This window comes from Sorex fumeus, unplaced genomic scaffold, assembly GCF_029834395.1.
Source record: "Sorex fumeus unplaced genomic scaffold, SorFum_2.1 ptg000072l, whole genome shotgun sequence".
Lineage (NCBI taxonomy): Eukaryota > Metazoa > Chordata > Mammalia > Eulipotyphla > Soricidae > Sorex > Sorex fumeus.
In genome coordinates, this window is record NW_026606129.1 from 10,089,835 (window position 1) to 10,105,223 (window position 15,389).

General features: G+C 47.5%; 1 protein-coding gene across 1 annotated transcript in view; it reads left to right on the forward strand.

The window, feature by feature from the left end:
- The window catches only part of PPARG (peroxisome proliferator activated receptor gamma), a 119,664-nt gene that overhangs the window by 58,301 nt on the left and 45,974 nt on the right, over positions 1–15,389 (forward strand). Inside the window, exon 2 of the mRNA XM_056129503.1 lies at positions 14,671–14,898. Within this exon, the coding sequence (XP_055985478.1) occupies positions 14,679–14,898 (220 nt within the window). The 5' untranslated portion in view covers positions 14,671–14,678. The remainder of the gene's footprint in view (positions 1–14,670; positions 14,899–15,389) is intronic.

The window sequence follows — 15,389 nt, forward strand, 5'->3', positions numbered from 1 at the left end:
GAAATTTCACCTACTCCAAGGAAGATAAAGTCCTCATTTTTATTTTTAAAGTTCTTTTGTTTCAGATTTCACATTTCCATCTGCAGTCCACTTGGAATTCATTTTTTGGGTGTGGTTTAAGGTAGAGATCTATTCTTTCTGTTTCCAAATCAATAACCAGTTGATTTCTCCATTTATTGAAAATGATCATCCTTTCCCTGTTATACTGTAGTTCCATTTTTGTTATAAATTAGATGACCGTCTACATAGGGTATTGACTCTGATTTTGCTTTTTTGTTTGTCTAGTTTTCTACCTCTGTACCAAATAACATATTGTCTTAATTACTGCAGCTTTTTAATTGGACTTGATATCAAGGAGTATATAAGACCTTCAGTGTTTTTTAGGAATGCATTGGTTATTCTCCGCTCTTGAAATTTACACATTTATTTATTTGGCTTTGGGGCTGCACCCTATAGTGTTCAGGGGACACTTCCACCTCTGTGCTCCCAGTAGAGTTTAGGGGACCATTATTCAGTGCTGGGCATAAAATCTAGGGTTCCCACGTGGAAATCATATGCTCAGCCCTTTGACCTCTCTCTTTGCCTCCCTATTAAAAAAAATTAAAGTTAGCATTTCACACAAAAATGCTTGGATTTTTATTGAGATTGTTCTGAATCTATAAATACAGAAAGAATAGATAGCTTTACAATACTGTTGGGCTGGAGCGATAGCACAGTGGGTAGGGCGTTTGCCTTGCACGCAGCCAACATGGCCGACTGGAGTTCGATTCCTCCGCCCCTCTTGGAGAGCCCAGCAAGCTACCGAGAGTATCTCGTCCACACGGCAAAGCCTGGCAAGCTACCCATGACGTATTCGATATGACAAACACAGTAACAACAAGTCTCAGAATGGAGACGTTACTGGGCCCGCTCGAGCAAATCTTTGAACAATGGGAGGACAAGGACAATACTGTTGCTTTTACCATGAACATACATGTACCTCCTTTTTTGTTGCTTGTTTTTGTTTTGTGGGGGAGGGCCATGCCCAGCGATACTCAGGGGTAACTCCTGGCTCTGCACTCAGGAATCACTCCTGGCAGTGTTTGGGGGACCCAGTGAGATGCCGGGGATTGAACCCGGGTCGGCCACATGCAAGGCAATTGCCCTCCCCACTGTGCTATAGTTCCAGTCCTCCTCCATTTATTTAGTCTTACTTTTTCTTCATTGTTTTTGCATATTTCGTATAGAGAGCTTAGACATTTTGTTTTATTTTTCTTTAATGTTTTGATGCTATTATAAAAATTTTAATACCTCATCTTCTTACAGAAATGAAGTTGATTTTTAAATGCAGACCTTATATTCAGCAATTCTGCTAAATTCTCTTTCTAAATACAGAGCTTCTTGTAGAGAAAAACTCTACACACCAGGTCATCTGTAAGTAATGATGGTTTTATATCTTATTTTTCTTATCCTTGTGTGTGTGTGTTTTTCCCCCTTATTAAATGTTAGGACAGATTTTCACCAGGCAGTTGAATAGAAATAGTGATAACTAGTATCCTTTCTTTGGGGGAAGAGGGGATTTGTTGTTGTTGTGTCTTAGGCCTGAGCATCCTCCACCCAAAAATCCTCCATCTTCCAGTAGGCAGGGGTCACACCCACCAACTGCCCCTCGCCCCCGCCAGCACCATGTAATTTCATCAACAGCCAAGACCCAGAGACTATAAAACCCAGCTCCTGGAAGCGTGCAGCCTCATTTGCGGCCACGTGACATCTTATTATCTCATTCTTACTTTGGACAACCTGGCAGGCTACTGAATGTAACCTGCCCACACGGCAGAGTCCAGCAAACTCCCCGTGGCGTACCCAATATGCCAAATACCAGTAACAATGATGGGTTTCATTCTCCTAACCCTGAAAGAGCCTTGAATATGGCACTTTTTAAAAATTTCAGGGCTAGGGCGAAGGAGACCGTTACTGGTGCCTGCTTGAGGCAATTGACAAACAACAGGATGATTGTGATCATGATCATGATTGTGATTGTGTCTTAGGCTGTTTGGCTGTTGTTGTTTGTTTGGGTCACACGTAGCCTTGCTCAGGGGACCATATGGGATGCCAGATTTCAAACCCGGGTCAGCCACATGCAAAGCAAAAGCTGTACTAAGGCTCCAGCCCCAATAAATAGTAACTTTATCTCATTTCTGATTTCAATAAAGCTTTAACTATTTCACCACCAGGTGTTTTTAAGTTTTTGTCTTGTTTTTCTTTTTTTAATAGTCGTTATCAAATGAATGAAGCTCTCTTTCCTAGTTAAAAGGTTTTTTAAATCTTGAACAAGTATTGAGTCAAAAAAGATAGTACAAAGATTATAGCGGTTGTCTTATACATAGCTCAAGCCCCCCAACCCAATCACCATGTATGTTCCCCTGAGTACTTCCAGGAATAATTCCTGAGCACAGAGTCTGGAGTCAGCCCTGCGTATCACCAGATATGGCCTCCAAAAACAAACTACAAACATGCATTGAATTGTACAAAGTTATTCCATGTAAAAAAAAATTCGAGAATGTCATAAGAGCTTGAAAGAAGATTTAAACAATGGAAAATACTATGTACATTTGAATATCCCACGATATATTTTGAGAGAGCATCTAGTTACCGAAACCCCGAGAACCAGCCTCTCACTAGTGACCTGGTCCATCTGTTTGGACATTTTAGTCTGCAGTGTTTGTTTAGCTTGAGACCATTGTATTCTCACTGAGTGCCTGGAACAGTAAATTTAAAACAAAAGGGTAAACAGAAGCGTAGTTTACCACAAAATTTTGCCAGACTAAACAATCTGTGTATGAAAGCGCCTTTCCTGCCCTAGCCCCAACATGCTGCTGGACAAGCTTCAGTAGTAACTCATCATCTGAAACCACCTACCCAATTTTTTCGCTGGTTGCAGGAGGCCCTTCTAATGTTTGAGAACAAAAATAAAAGAGGAGCCCCATCGTCACAGGCAGATCTTGGGGAACTTCTTCCTGTCTAGTCACTGCAACCATTTGGAGATGCTCCTCATCTCCTCTCGCGTCTTTCATTCCCTTCCTTCTCACAGTGAAACCAGAAATGTACTAAGAGGTCCAGCTGGGGGGGGGGGGGGGCGGGGGCTGGAGTGATAGCACAGCGGGTAGGGCATTTGCCTTGCATGCGGCTGACCTGGGTTCGATCCTTGGCATCCCATAGGGTCCCCTGAGCACAGCCAGGGAGTGATTCCTGAGTGCAGAGCCAGGAGTAAGCCCTGAGCATCACTAGATGTGACCCAAATAGCTAAGAAATAAAATTAAAAAATAATAAAATAAAAAATTACATTTCTAACCAGTGAATCAGAAGAAGAAATTGGAAGGGAAATCAAAGATACTTTGAGATGAATGAAAGTGAAGACATAACACACACACACACACACACACACACACACACACACACACACACAAAATCAGCATGAATAATTACTTCTAAAACACTAACAAGATCCCACTGGGGGGAACACTTTGCTCTCATTCAGGCAAACTCTTCCCTCACTGCTGGTGTGTGTACAAGACAAAGGCGGAATTTGAGCTCCTCCAGAGGAACAGAACAGAATTCTCCTCAAGTCTTGTTCCGAGTCAGATTCCTGTTGACAAGCGCGGGAAGTCAGTTTTAGCAGAAGAACCCGTTTTGAGCTAGTGGTGAGGAAGAGGGCACGGCCGTCCACCCAGGGAAGCAGGAGGAATGAGTGTGGGGGAAAGTGTGATCTGTCATCTTTCCTGCTAGCAGATGCCAGCTGAGCAGGAATCTCTCTGGAGGATAAAGCTAGCTCTTGCACGGACAGTCTGCTCCACATTGACCCAGCCCTCGCTCATCTGAACCTGAAATCAGGCTGCGAGCCCTTCTGGCTTCTTGCAAGGAAATGTGCATAAATAAATATGTACTAGAACGTTCTACTGTCTGCCAACGTGATTAATGAGAGTATCAATAGAATATCAGTCACACGGTCATCGGAGTTGGCTTTTGATAAGTAAGAGCAGACAACAAAATGAGCCATTTCCTTATATCGGAGAAACAAGTGACACGCCCACGTATCCATTTCGAATCCCTCCTGAGATATCATAGGCTCGTGAAACCCTCACAGAATCAAACCCGGGCTCAAATCCAGAGTATTAGTTGTATGACATCGGGCACGTCACTCACCCCTTTCTGTTTCGTTTTTTCATTCTGTTGGGTGGGAATCGTAGGCAAGTATTGCTATGAAAAGATAGTGAACTTAAGTTTTACTTTTATCAAAGTAATAGCTGAGTGTAGGTTTTTAAAGTCAGAGAGTAGAAGGCATTTAATGAGGAACAGCAAACCTCAGTCCCACACACACCCTACTCCCACCGCACCCCCAACCAGTGATTCTTCATTTCCCTGCAGTAGTTAAGAACTTAACCCCTTTACTACCAAGCACTTTCCCCAAAACATGCTCTTCCTTCCCCCATCATCACAGTATGGTTATTTATAATTTCAAAATAATCCAGTTGCTTGTGTTCATAGCACAATAATGCTGGAAGTATTATTACAGTGAAATACTGAGCCAGGTGTCTTATCCCAGTTCTGATTCTGATGCGAATTGCCATTTTAATTCTTTGGGGATGGTGAAGGGAAGTGGTGGGAGACGCCATGACTACAGTTCACTACTTTGTTCTCAAATTCTCCCTCTGAGTGGTGGATACATCAGGTTTTCTCAAGTACTCTCATATGACTTTCTTCTCCTTTTTGCTCTGGTCTCTCTATGAGGCTCAGGGGTTCTGTCCCGGCTCTCTCTCCCCTCTCTGTCTCTCTCTCTGTCTCTCTCTCACACACACACATACAAACACACACACACACACACATTTTCCTTTTGATCTAGTAGAGTTGGGCCATCTTTCTTTTTAAGGAAGACCTCCTAGTTTTGAACATGTCTTTATTCTCCCTGCGTATTTGATTGATGGTTTGGCTGAGTATAAAATTCTAAGTTGGAGATACTTTTCTCTGTATTTTGAAAACACTGCTCTATTGATTTCCCAGCTCCCATCATTGCAGGGTTAGAAGTTAAGAAGTTTAAGTGTCATTCTGACTCCTGAGATTTTTAAATGGAACTTTTCCTTTTTATCATTCAAAACTTTTTTTTTAAAAAAAGGCATTTATCCTTATGATGGTGTTTCTGAGTGTTTTTTTAAGCCCTTCTTTGTTTTTTTTAATATATATAAATTTATTGAAAAAATGCAAAGAGAAGATATATTTTACAATCCATAAAATTTAGATAATTTTGTTAATATTTCTTCTGGGGGAATACATTTAAATTCCACCCTCCCCAAGTACTCATTGATGCATTATCTCAAAACACTGCTCTATGAATGTGGACATACAATCAAATTCATGAGAGAAAAGCTTTGAGATACGAGTTTCTCTCTACAAAAGAAAGATTACATTTCCTTGCACATTAGTTAGTGAAATAATTAAGATAAGGTGTTATTCCTTAAAGTTAAAACCTGAGAAACAATGTACTAGCAGACAGTACACGAACCCAATGGCATGTTTAGAAAATGAAGACAGAGGCAGTCAAGAGGGAAAGAAACCCAAATCGCCCACAACATTGTTACATAAACTACATCTCAATATTGTCCAGCCTCCAGTGAGCACACTGTGTGTTCACACACACACACACACACACACACACACACACACACACACACACGCTCTCGCACGCGCGCGCCTGCACACTTTGTCCTGTCATGAATTAGTAGCATGCAAAGTAACTTCTGCAGACCAGCACATTAACCCAGCTTGTCCTTTTGTCCCCTGAAGGTATTTGACCACCAGAGTTGCTTTTTAATGATTATTTTGAAAGGCACATCATTAACATATGCAGATACCAGTGGGGGAAATGCCAGTTCAGACGTAGGACTTTCCTGGCCCCACCAGAGCAATTAAGCACCAGAATGAGCCGTCCAGAGCACTTGCGCCCACTCCTTGTCCAGAGGGCGTCCAAACAGGACATCTGTTTTCGGCATCATCCTCTCTGAACAATGGCACTTCACTGGAGTGTCTTCCTCTTCCTGTCCCCTGGTGGCGGTGCGGCAGGCCGTGAGCCTACCTCTTGCAGATTCTAGGACTCTGACTCCTGATAGCTACAAAAATGACCACGAGGCCTCGTGACTCTGTTTACTGAGCGTTTCCTCTGGGTCTTGGGCAAGAGGCCTGGCCCAGATGAGCTCATTCAGACTTCTCACGACTCTATCTTGTCTCAGTCTTACTGCTTCGCAAATGAGAATAATGGGATATAGAAAGATCACAAAACAGATAGTTAGATTTTAAAAAGATCACAAAACAGATAAGTCAGAATTCGAACCCAGGACTCCTAGCCTGATGCTTCTCCTCCCTCTGCCTCACCGTTGGTGTTGCAAATAACAAGCCCGAAGAAACAAGCAAAATGTGTCTCCCTGGGTTCCTCAGGTACAATCTGCACTGATACGATGCTCACCTCATTTTCAAAGTCTTTTAATTCTGAGTTCAGGACCAGAGAGACAGTACAGAGAGTGGGTGCTTGCCTTGCATGCAGCCAATCCTGGTCCCTCCGAGGACTGTCAAGACTACTTACTCCTGAGCGCAGAGCCAGGAGGAAGCTCTGAGCACTGTGAGGTGTGTCCCTCAAAAACTATATACATTTAACTCCGCCTTTATTATTTCTGTTCAAAACACATCCTATTCCAGGTTTCTTTCCTCTGCTCTTTCTTCCATTATAATTTTCCCTCCAGGAAATGGTTCCTTACATATGACTTCTCCTTCATAAATTTTGACATTGTTCCTGCATGTGAATTAATGAATCCCCCAAAAATCAAGATCGGTGAGAATTGACTTGGGTTTCAAAGTTCCTTCCTCAGCAGATGTGCACATCATCATGGTGTCCTTATGCAGAGACTGCTCCGAGGTTGGCACTGGGGCAGAGAGAAGTTTGGGTTCTTGTTCCCTCCACTTCTAAACCATCATGTGCTCCAGAGAAAATCATGTGTCCCCTTCTCAATCTTCCAAATGAGACACTTTTAAACAAGTCTTTGGATTTTCTTATTTTGTTTGGAGGCCACACCTCCAAAGCCCAGGGGTTTCTCCTGGCTCTGCACTCGGGAGTCACTCCTGGCGGTGCTCAGAGGACCAAATGGGGTGCCGGGGATTGAACCAGGGTCGGCCACATGCAAGGCAAGTGTCCTACCAACTGTGCTATCTCTCCAGCCCCAGGGTCTATTGATTTTTGACCCTGGATATCTGCCAGCATGTGGAGAGAGGAGTTAGAAATCCCCAAGCTCACTTACCCCACACACTTGCCTGGGCCTGTGGGGCAGCTGCGTATTAACTTGGAACCATATTTGGGAGAACCCTGACAATAACTAGAAGCAGTCAGAGAGAGTCTCCTTCTGGGCACTATGGATGAGGCCACCAGGTTTTTAGAGAATGTTTGAAAGAGTTTTCCTGGGAGCATCCTCTTGTGAACCACACATCGTTTCCCCCCCCCCCCCCCATGGAAGCTTTGATCTGAGAGTCATTTGCTCTGTGGCACATAGGTCAACTGTGTGCAGTGAAAGTTTATTGAAATTAACTGTTGTCTGATGTAGAACTGCAAGATTGGGAGGAGAACTGTCTTCTGAGAAGCAGTGTGTACAGGTTGTGCCTTCTTATACTTTGAGTCCATACCCAACCCTACTCAAACCCCGTCTCTACCGTGTATTTTAGGCTAGGCTCTTCCTTCCACACCTGTGCCTCAGTTTCCTTTTCATTAGGAACATTTCAAAATGAACTTTTGGGGCTGGAGTGATAGCACAGTGGGTAGGGTGTTTGCCTTGCACGCGGTTTGATTCCCAGCATCGCATATGGTCCCCTGGGCCCCGCCAGGGGTAATTCCTGAGTGCATGAGCCAGGAGTAACCCCTGTGCATTGCAGGGTGTGACCCCAAAAGCAAAAAAAAAAAAAATCAAAATGAACTTTTGATTCACCAGGCTGTGGTGAGGAGTACAAGAGACAATCTGACACTTTGCTCCATGCAGGGCAAAAATTGAGGGCTCTGTTCATTCTGGCTAATGTCATGATTTGAGAGATGCAATATTTGCCCCCTCCCCAACACACATGTCCTTAGTGTTTCTCTTCGTAAAAGGTGACATGGAATCCCAAAGGTCACTCGTTCTGGCGCTGGGCTCAAGACTCAGCACCCTTCCCTAACCCAATTCCCTACTGCCACAGAATGAGACCTCTCGTTTTAGGGACGTGGCTTTATTTTTGCAGGAAATTGGTCAGATACAAATTGCACAAAGAAACTCATGGACTCTTCGAGAGTCTCAAAGCAGGTTGGAAGGTCTCAGTGATGGCTCCCGCCGCGGCTCCCCAGCTGGGTGTGAGAGGGATACAGGTGCTGCTGGACAAAGGCAGAATAGGGTCTCATTCCCATGGAGGGTTCGGTACCCGCAAAGACACGCGCCCCTGCTGCCCGGGGTGGTTGGCGCGGGAAAGAGCGTCCTCCGCACTTGAAGCCTGGCCGAGCCAGTAGCTTACGTTTGTAAGACCAAATTAGAAGCAGGCTCTCTGGGCCCGTCTCGAAGTCAAAACAAAATCTGCTATCTAGGGAGCCGCAGGCCTCTCTGGCTCTCCGACCGCCAGTGTTTGGGTCAGGGCGGTCTGAATGAGAGGCCGGGAGGGAGGAGGGGGTGAGGGGGTGCAGAGGGGGCAGGTTTGTTGTTTGCAAGGCAGTGAAGGAGGCGGCTGCTTTTCTCATTTTGTCCTGTCTACTTTGGGGGGGTTTTGGAGGGTTTGGAGACAAACAAAAGTACTTTCTAGGACCCTGATCTCCCTCCTGCAGTTACCAAAAGGGGAAGCAGAGGCTGCCTGGCCAGAGAAAGAGGCTGCGGCTTAATGGTTGTTGTGGATAATGTCGAAGACCAGCCACCTTGTCAGGGGAACGCAGTTGGGGCCAGAGAAGAGCCCTGGAGAAACTGTATCTTCATTTGTCTCCTTTTACTGGACAGTGAAAACGCAGGCCCAGTATCGGGGCACGCGACTGGCAGGAATCTAAAAAGGGCCAGCTGAGCCTCGGACAAGTCCCTGTGCTCTGGCTCTAGGGCTTGACATGACCTGTTGGCAATACTCATCCTAAACAGCTTCTCGGAGAGAAGAGGGGCAGGGAACCCTGGGAGGAATCATGGAAGGCTTCCTGGAGGAAGGAGCATCTGCTCCCTGATATCCCCCCACCCACCAACTCCCCCTTTCCCCCCGCACACACACCCTCTGGGACTTCCTACTTCCTACGTGTGTAGAGAGCTACTGGATGGAATTCACTGTGTAGTGATGGGGGGGGGGAGCACAGTCTCTGGAGCAGACTCAGAACAGACTCAGAAACACAGAATAAGTTTAACTAGGGCGGAGAGCCTGGCGTGTCTGACTGCGGGGCATGCCAAGCTTGGACTGAGGTCAGGACAACTGAGAAGGGTCAAGGGGCCTGATACCAGGCTGAGACATTTCACTGCTTGTCTAGATCTGTGCCAGAACCATTTTCCCACCGGGGGTGGGGGGCTTTGTGGGAGATGTTATGTAAAATAGAGTATTCTGGAGTGCAGGAAGGGGGCCTGGGGTTGTTCAGAATGTGAACTGTGCTGATGGGTACGGGCCATCGTGGAACAGCACAAAGCACGCGGCCTGTTGGGAGCTCCGGCCTCACCAAGGACCACTCACAGTGCTTCATCAGTCTTGTAACAAATGGCCACGCGGCTGCTGGCAGAGTTTGCAATAAGGGACATGGACGCTAAGAACGGGGTGTCTGTGCAAGGTCGGGGGGCCAGGGGAAGGATCGGTGAGTCTAGTTTCTGCTCAGTTTTTAAGCAAGCCGAAAACTATAAAATAAAGTCTGTTTTTCAAAGTAGTATTCTTTGGCCGTGAAGCGTGTGCTGCACACAAACATTTTTCTGGGGCATCATCTTTAAAATCACATGAATTTTTCATTCTCCTCCCGAATGCAGAAATGGTTAAGGTTAAAATTACAACCGCCCCGAGCTTTTCAATAAAGTCAGGATTCCCCCTGGGGGTCTGAGCTTGGCGTGAGGAAACCTGGCTGTGGTTGACAGGGAGTCACTGAAATCATGTGTGCAAAGTGAAGCAGACCCTAAAGAAACCAGCGGAGCCATGAGCCATCCATGATTCTTGCAGAGCAGGGATTCTTTTTGCACCCTCGGTTTCCCCCCACACCCCGTTTGCACAGGGGCCCTGCTTCAGACGTGGATGTCGTGTGCAGAAGCGTTTGGCCATCCCCCTGATGAAGGCACTAAGGAAACCTCCTGGGGCCTGAGCTGTGGCACAGCGGGGAGGGCGTTTGCCTTGCACGCAGCCGACCCAGGTTCGATTCCCAGCCTCCCATATGGTCCCCCGAGCACCACCAGGAGTAACTCCTGAGTGTAGAGCCAGGAGGGACCCCTGCACATCACTGGGTGTGACCCAAAAAGCAAAAAAAAAAAAAAAGAAAAAGAAAGAAAGAAAGAAAGAAAGAGAAACCACCTTTGCAGCTACTGGGTGGACCAGAGAGGGCTTTGGATGCAACACAGCTTTTTCCTAAAAGTGGAAGGTGAAGTGAATGAGCTGAGGGTGGAGGGGGGGGGACAGAGGACAGAGCCCATGACTGACCCCCAGGGTTAAGCAGGTGTCAGTGAATCTTGAAATAGAGGCTGAGGTGGGGGTTTCCCTGTCCTTGAGGGCAGACACCTCTTCTGGTTGCCCGGAGTGACCTCACCCATCTTGGGGTGTGGCATGCTGCTAGTGTTCCTCAGGTCTCTGAGCACCCCTGGAACCAGGCTCGCCTACTCATTGGTCCTCTCAAGGCATTTTCTTGTTTGTTTGGGGGCCACACCCAGTGATGCTCAGGGGTTCCTCCTGGCTCTGCACTCAGGGATCACTCCTGGCGGTGCTTGGAGAACCCTATGGGGTGCAGGGGATCGAACCCAGGTCAACTGTGTGCAAGGCAAATGCCCTCCCCACACTCACTAGGCGTAGCTCCCCCCAAAAAAACCAAAATACATCATGGGGCCAGGGAGCAAGTAAAGGGACCTTCCAAACTGTCACTCTGGACCTGGCACTGTGCTTTTCTAAGACCCATGGTGGCCCATCCCAGGAAACGCCTCCAGAAAGCGTTTCCATCCCAGGCACAAGAAAGAGAAATGACCCAGATAAGGGCACTGGGGTCAGTCTTGGAACACGAAGCATCACCTTACTGGCTGTGGGCCATGGGCAAGTCCCTCCCCGCCTCCTATTCTAGCTCGGTTCTCTCTGTGTCTGGAACCAGGAAAGTACCCCACAAACACAGTGACCTGCTTCTCCCTGTCCCTGCCACAGCCACCCCTGAACTCACTTGTATTTGATAAGCAAACACTGGACAAGCATCTCCCGGGACCTCCACCCGCCACTGGTGGCTGGGGCGTGACTGCAACGGAGACAGACACACACCTCGGGTTTCAGGAGGCCTAGACTCAGCGGTGCGTGTCTTTGCCTCTGAGATGGGCGATGCCAGCTCACAGAGACTCAGGACAGGGGGAGAGGGACTTGTCTTGCATGTAGCATCCCGGGGTTCCATCCTGGCACTGAAGACGGAGCAGGAGCAGTGAACCCCGAGCACCACTTGGTGTGTGGCTTCCCAAAAGCAAACAAAACACACAGGGAGCTAGGAAAGGGACTTCCAAGGCCCCTGAACCACAGGCCTGCTGAGAGTGTGGCCCTCACAGTTCTCAGCACCGCAGGGCTGGGGACCACCCCAGGGCGACTCCGGGGTCTCTGAGCACCGTTTCAGGTGTCTCTGAAAAATAAATCAGAAGAATGGAAAGAGAATCCAGAATGGCTGGAGGCCTGGAGGACTTTGCTGGCAAGGGGAGAGAAACTTTGCTTTCGCTTATCTATGCAGTCTTAAAAGAACAACTGATACCAATTAGATTGGCACTGCACCGTAGCACTGTCCTCCCATTGTTCATCAATTTGCTCGAGCGGGCCCAGTAACGTCTCTATTGTGAGACTCGTTACTGTGTTTGGCATGTCGAATACGCCACCGGGAGCTTGCCAGGCTTTGCCGTGCAGGTGACATACTCTCGGTAGCTTGTTGGGCTCTCCAAGAGGGGCGGAGGAATCGAACCTGGGTCGGCCGGTCCAGCTGCATGCAAGGCATTAAATTAAAAAAAAAAAACGCACAACGGTGCTGATGGACACAGGAGGGAACAGATTGGAGGTGACCAGAGGGAGGGGGGACGGGACAGGGGTGAAATGGGAAATGGGGGTTAAAAGCACAAACTTCCAGCTAGGAAAGGATGAAGTTTGGTGCTGAGGGACAGCACAGAACGACAGCTTTTGATGTGGGAGCACATTTTTGGGAGTTGCAAAGGAAGTGAGTTGTTAGCTTCATCACATACACACACACACACACACACACACACACACACACATAAAGAATCCTACTGCCCTCTGATGAGGGGATGAGGGTAGGTGACTAGACAGGGGTGGTCAGTTCACACCTAGACAACTCTCGGGTAACTGAGTTGTATCGTGTGTACTGTGGCAGTCCTATTATGTTATCTGTCAGCCATGTGTATCCATTTTCAAGGTAAAATTAAAACTTTTTTTTAAAAAAAGAAAATTCAGGGCCAGAGCAATAGTCCAGCATTTGCCTTGCACATGGCCGACCCGGGTTTGATCCCTGGCATCCCATATGACCCCCCGAGCACCGCCAGAAGTAATTTCTGAGTGCAGAGCCAGGAGTAAACCCTTAAGCATCACCAGGTGTGACCCAAAAGCAAAAAAAAGGAAAACTCAGTGATTACCTTTTGGGTTTGAGGAGTAAATTGGTTTCAAGCACGCCCTGTTATATCATGGTGCAAAGTCTACCCCTTCATGGGCCAGGGGAGAGCATAAATAAGCATCGAATGTGTGAGGCCCTGGGTTTGATCACCAGCACCGTAGGTCCCCACCCTGGCCAGCACCGCCAGGAGTGACCCAAAAATAAATAAAGCCTACACTCCCCAGTGACTCACAAGTCCACGTTAAATACTTAGTTTTATTTCATTTACTTTGACCACTGATCACCTGGAGAAACGCACATGAGTCACCCGCCGCAGGCCGTGCAGGAGACGGCATGTTCCCGGCCTGAGAAGCCCTAGGTCAGAGCTCACCTCGGTCTCCTCCGTTTTCTTTTCCTGTTTTGTTTGGGGGATGGTTTGAAGCACCGTTGGCCAGAGCACCGCCAGGTGCGGCCCCTAGAGCAGTAAGGACAGAAGTTTCAAAACCAAATGCTGGGCTGGATTCTGATTTTTGACATTCTCGTAAATATGTTTCCATGCAAGCTCTGTTCTACGGGGGTGGGGGCGGGGGGGGGGGGTCATGTTCTCCTTTTTAAGGAAAGTTCCAGCCACAGAGAAGCTCTGAGGAAGTTTGATGATTGACACAGAAGTTGTCTTCCATGTCATTTGTTTTGGTTTTGTGTTGTTCTCCTCTCTCTCTCTCTCTCTCTCTCTCTCTTTCTCTCTCTCTCTCTCTCTCTCCCCCCCACCCCCGTCTCCTCTGTCTCTCCACTCTCTTCTGTCTCTCCTCTCTCTCTTTTCCTCTCTCTCTCCCTACCTCTCTCTCCCTCCCCCCACCTCTCTCTCATTTTGTTTTTTGTTTGGGGCCACGCCCAGCATACTCAGGACTTACTCCTGGCTCTGCACTCAGGATTTACTCCTGGTGTGCTCGAGGGACCATATGGGATGGTGGAGATCAAACGTGGGTCGGCCACAAGCAAGGCAAGCACCCTCCCTACTGTACGATCACTTGGGCCCCAATTATTTGAAGAATTTATTTTAGCGTGACTATAAGAAAAGAATTATAGTGTAGTTAAAGGATACATTTACCTAAATTATCAATGCAGAGGCATGATTGTACGCAAATGCAACACATTATAAATGCTAATAGAGGAGTGATATCTCCTCCTATAAAGTTTAAAGAAAATTCTTTTCCAAAAAGTCAAACTGTTCCAGACTCTATGCCCATTAAAAATCACCAACAGTGGCCGGCACAATAGTACACTGGGGAGGACACTTGCCCTGCACACAGCTGACCTTGATTTTCATCCCAAATACTCCTTCTGGGGGCTGGAGCCATAGCATAATGGGTAGGGCACTTATTTGCCTTGCGTGCAGCCAACCCGGGTTCGATTCCCAGCATCTCATATGGTCCCCCTGAACATTGCCAGGAGTAACCCCTGAGCACTGCTGGATGTGATCCAAAAAGAAAACAAACAAACCAAATACCCCTCTGGCCCCTACGCCTGTCAGGAGTGATCCCTGAGCACTGAGCCAGGAGTAAGCCCTGAGACAGCCTGGGGTGGCCCCAAACAAGCAGAAGAATCCTGAGCAGCCTTCCTGGTGATCTGTGGGGGCCCATGAGAATGGGCAGTTGAGGACCTCGTGAGGCTGCAAAGGCCTCAGTGCTCTCCCTGGGCTCTGTCCATGGATGGCCAGGGCCCAGCAGTGGCCAGTCAGCACCAGGAGGCATTTGTGTGCTCTTCTTGCACAAGCCAGGCCTGAGGGGCACGCTGGCCAAGGACTCCCCGCCCTCCTTGGACGCCCACGAAGTTCATGGGGACTCACGGCACCGCCTCTGTCTTTCCCGTTTCAGAACTCGCCATGGTTGACACCGAGATGCCCTTCTGGCCCACCAACTTCGGGATCAGCTCCGTGGACCTCTCCGTGATGGATGAGCACTCGCACTCCTTCGACATCAAGCCCTTCACCACGGTGGACTTCTCCAGCATTTCCACACCCCACTACGAAGACCTTCCGTTCGCCAGAGCAGACCCCACAATTGCCGACTACAAGTATGACCTGAAGCTCCAGGATTACCAAAGTACGGTGTTCGCGTTCACTTTTCAGATTAAGATTGGAACTAGCCCGATCGCCCATAAAATATGCAAAGTTCCTTAGAGAAGACGTTTGATCATTCACTGTTTTTTTTTTCATAGAGTGTTGTGAGACTTACCAAAGAGGAAGGGGAGGTGTAAATACCCCAGACCAGACCTGCTGGATCCCCTTTTTCTTTCTCCCTCCCTTTTTTTTTTCTTGCTTCTTTACAAATGTTTACCAGCATGGTGATAACATTGCCACGTGTAACTCAGGCTAAGAGTCCATCACCCAAACTTTGAATTCTTTTGGCCACTCAGAAGTTAATGAGTAACTGTTTCTTGCCTTAAGTTGCTTACCTGCATTAAGTTACTGTGGTCATATTTTTGCCCTCATTTTGTCGTTTGAGGAGCAAATTGAATAGTGAAATCTGGGTGTCACGGAAGTGATGTCTCTAACACAGACTCCGTTATTCAGCACCAAAGCGAGTTTTGACAT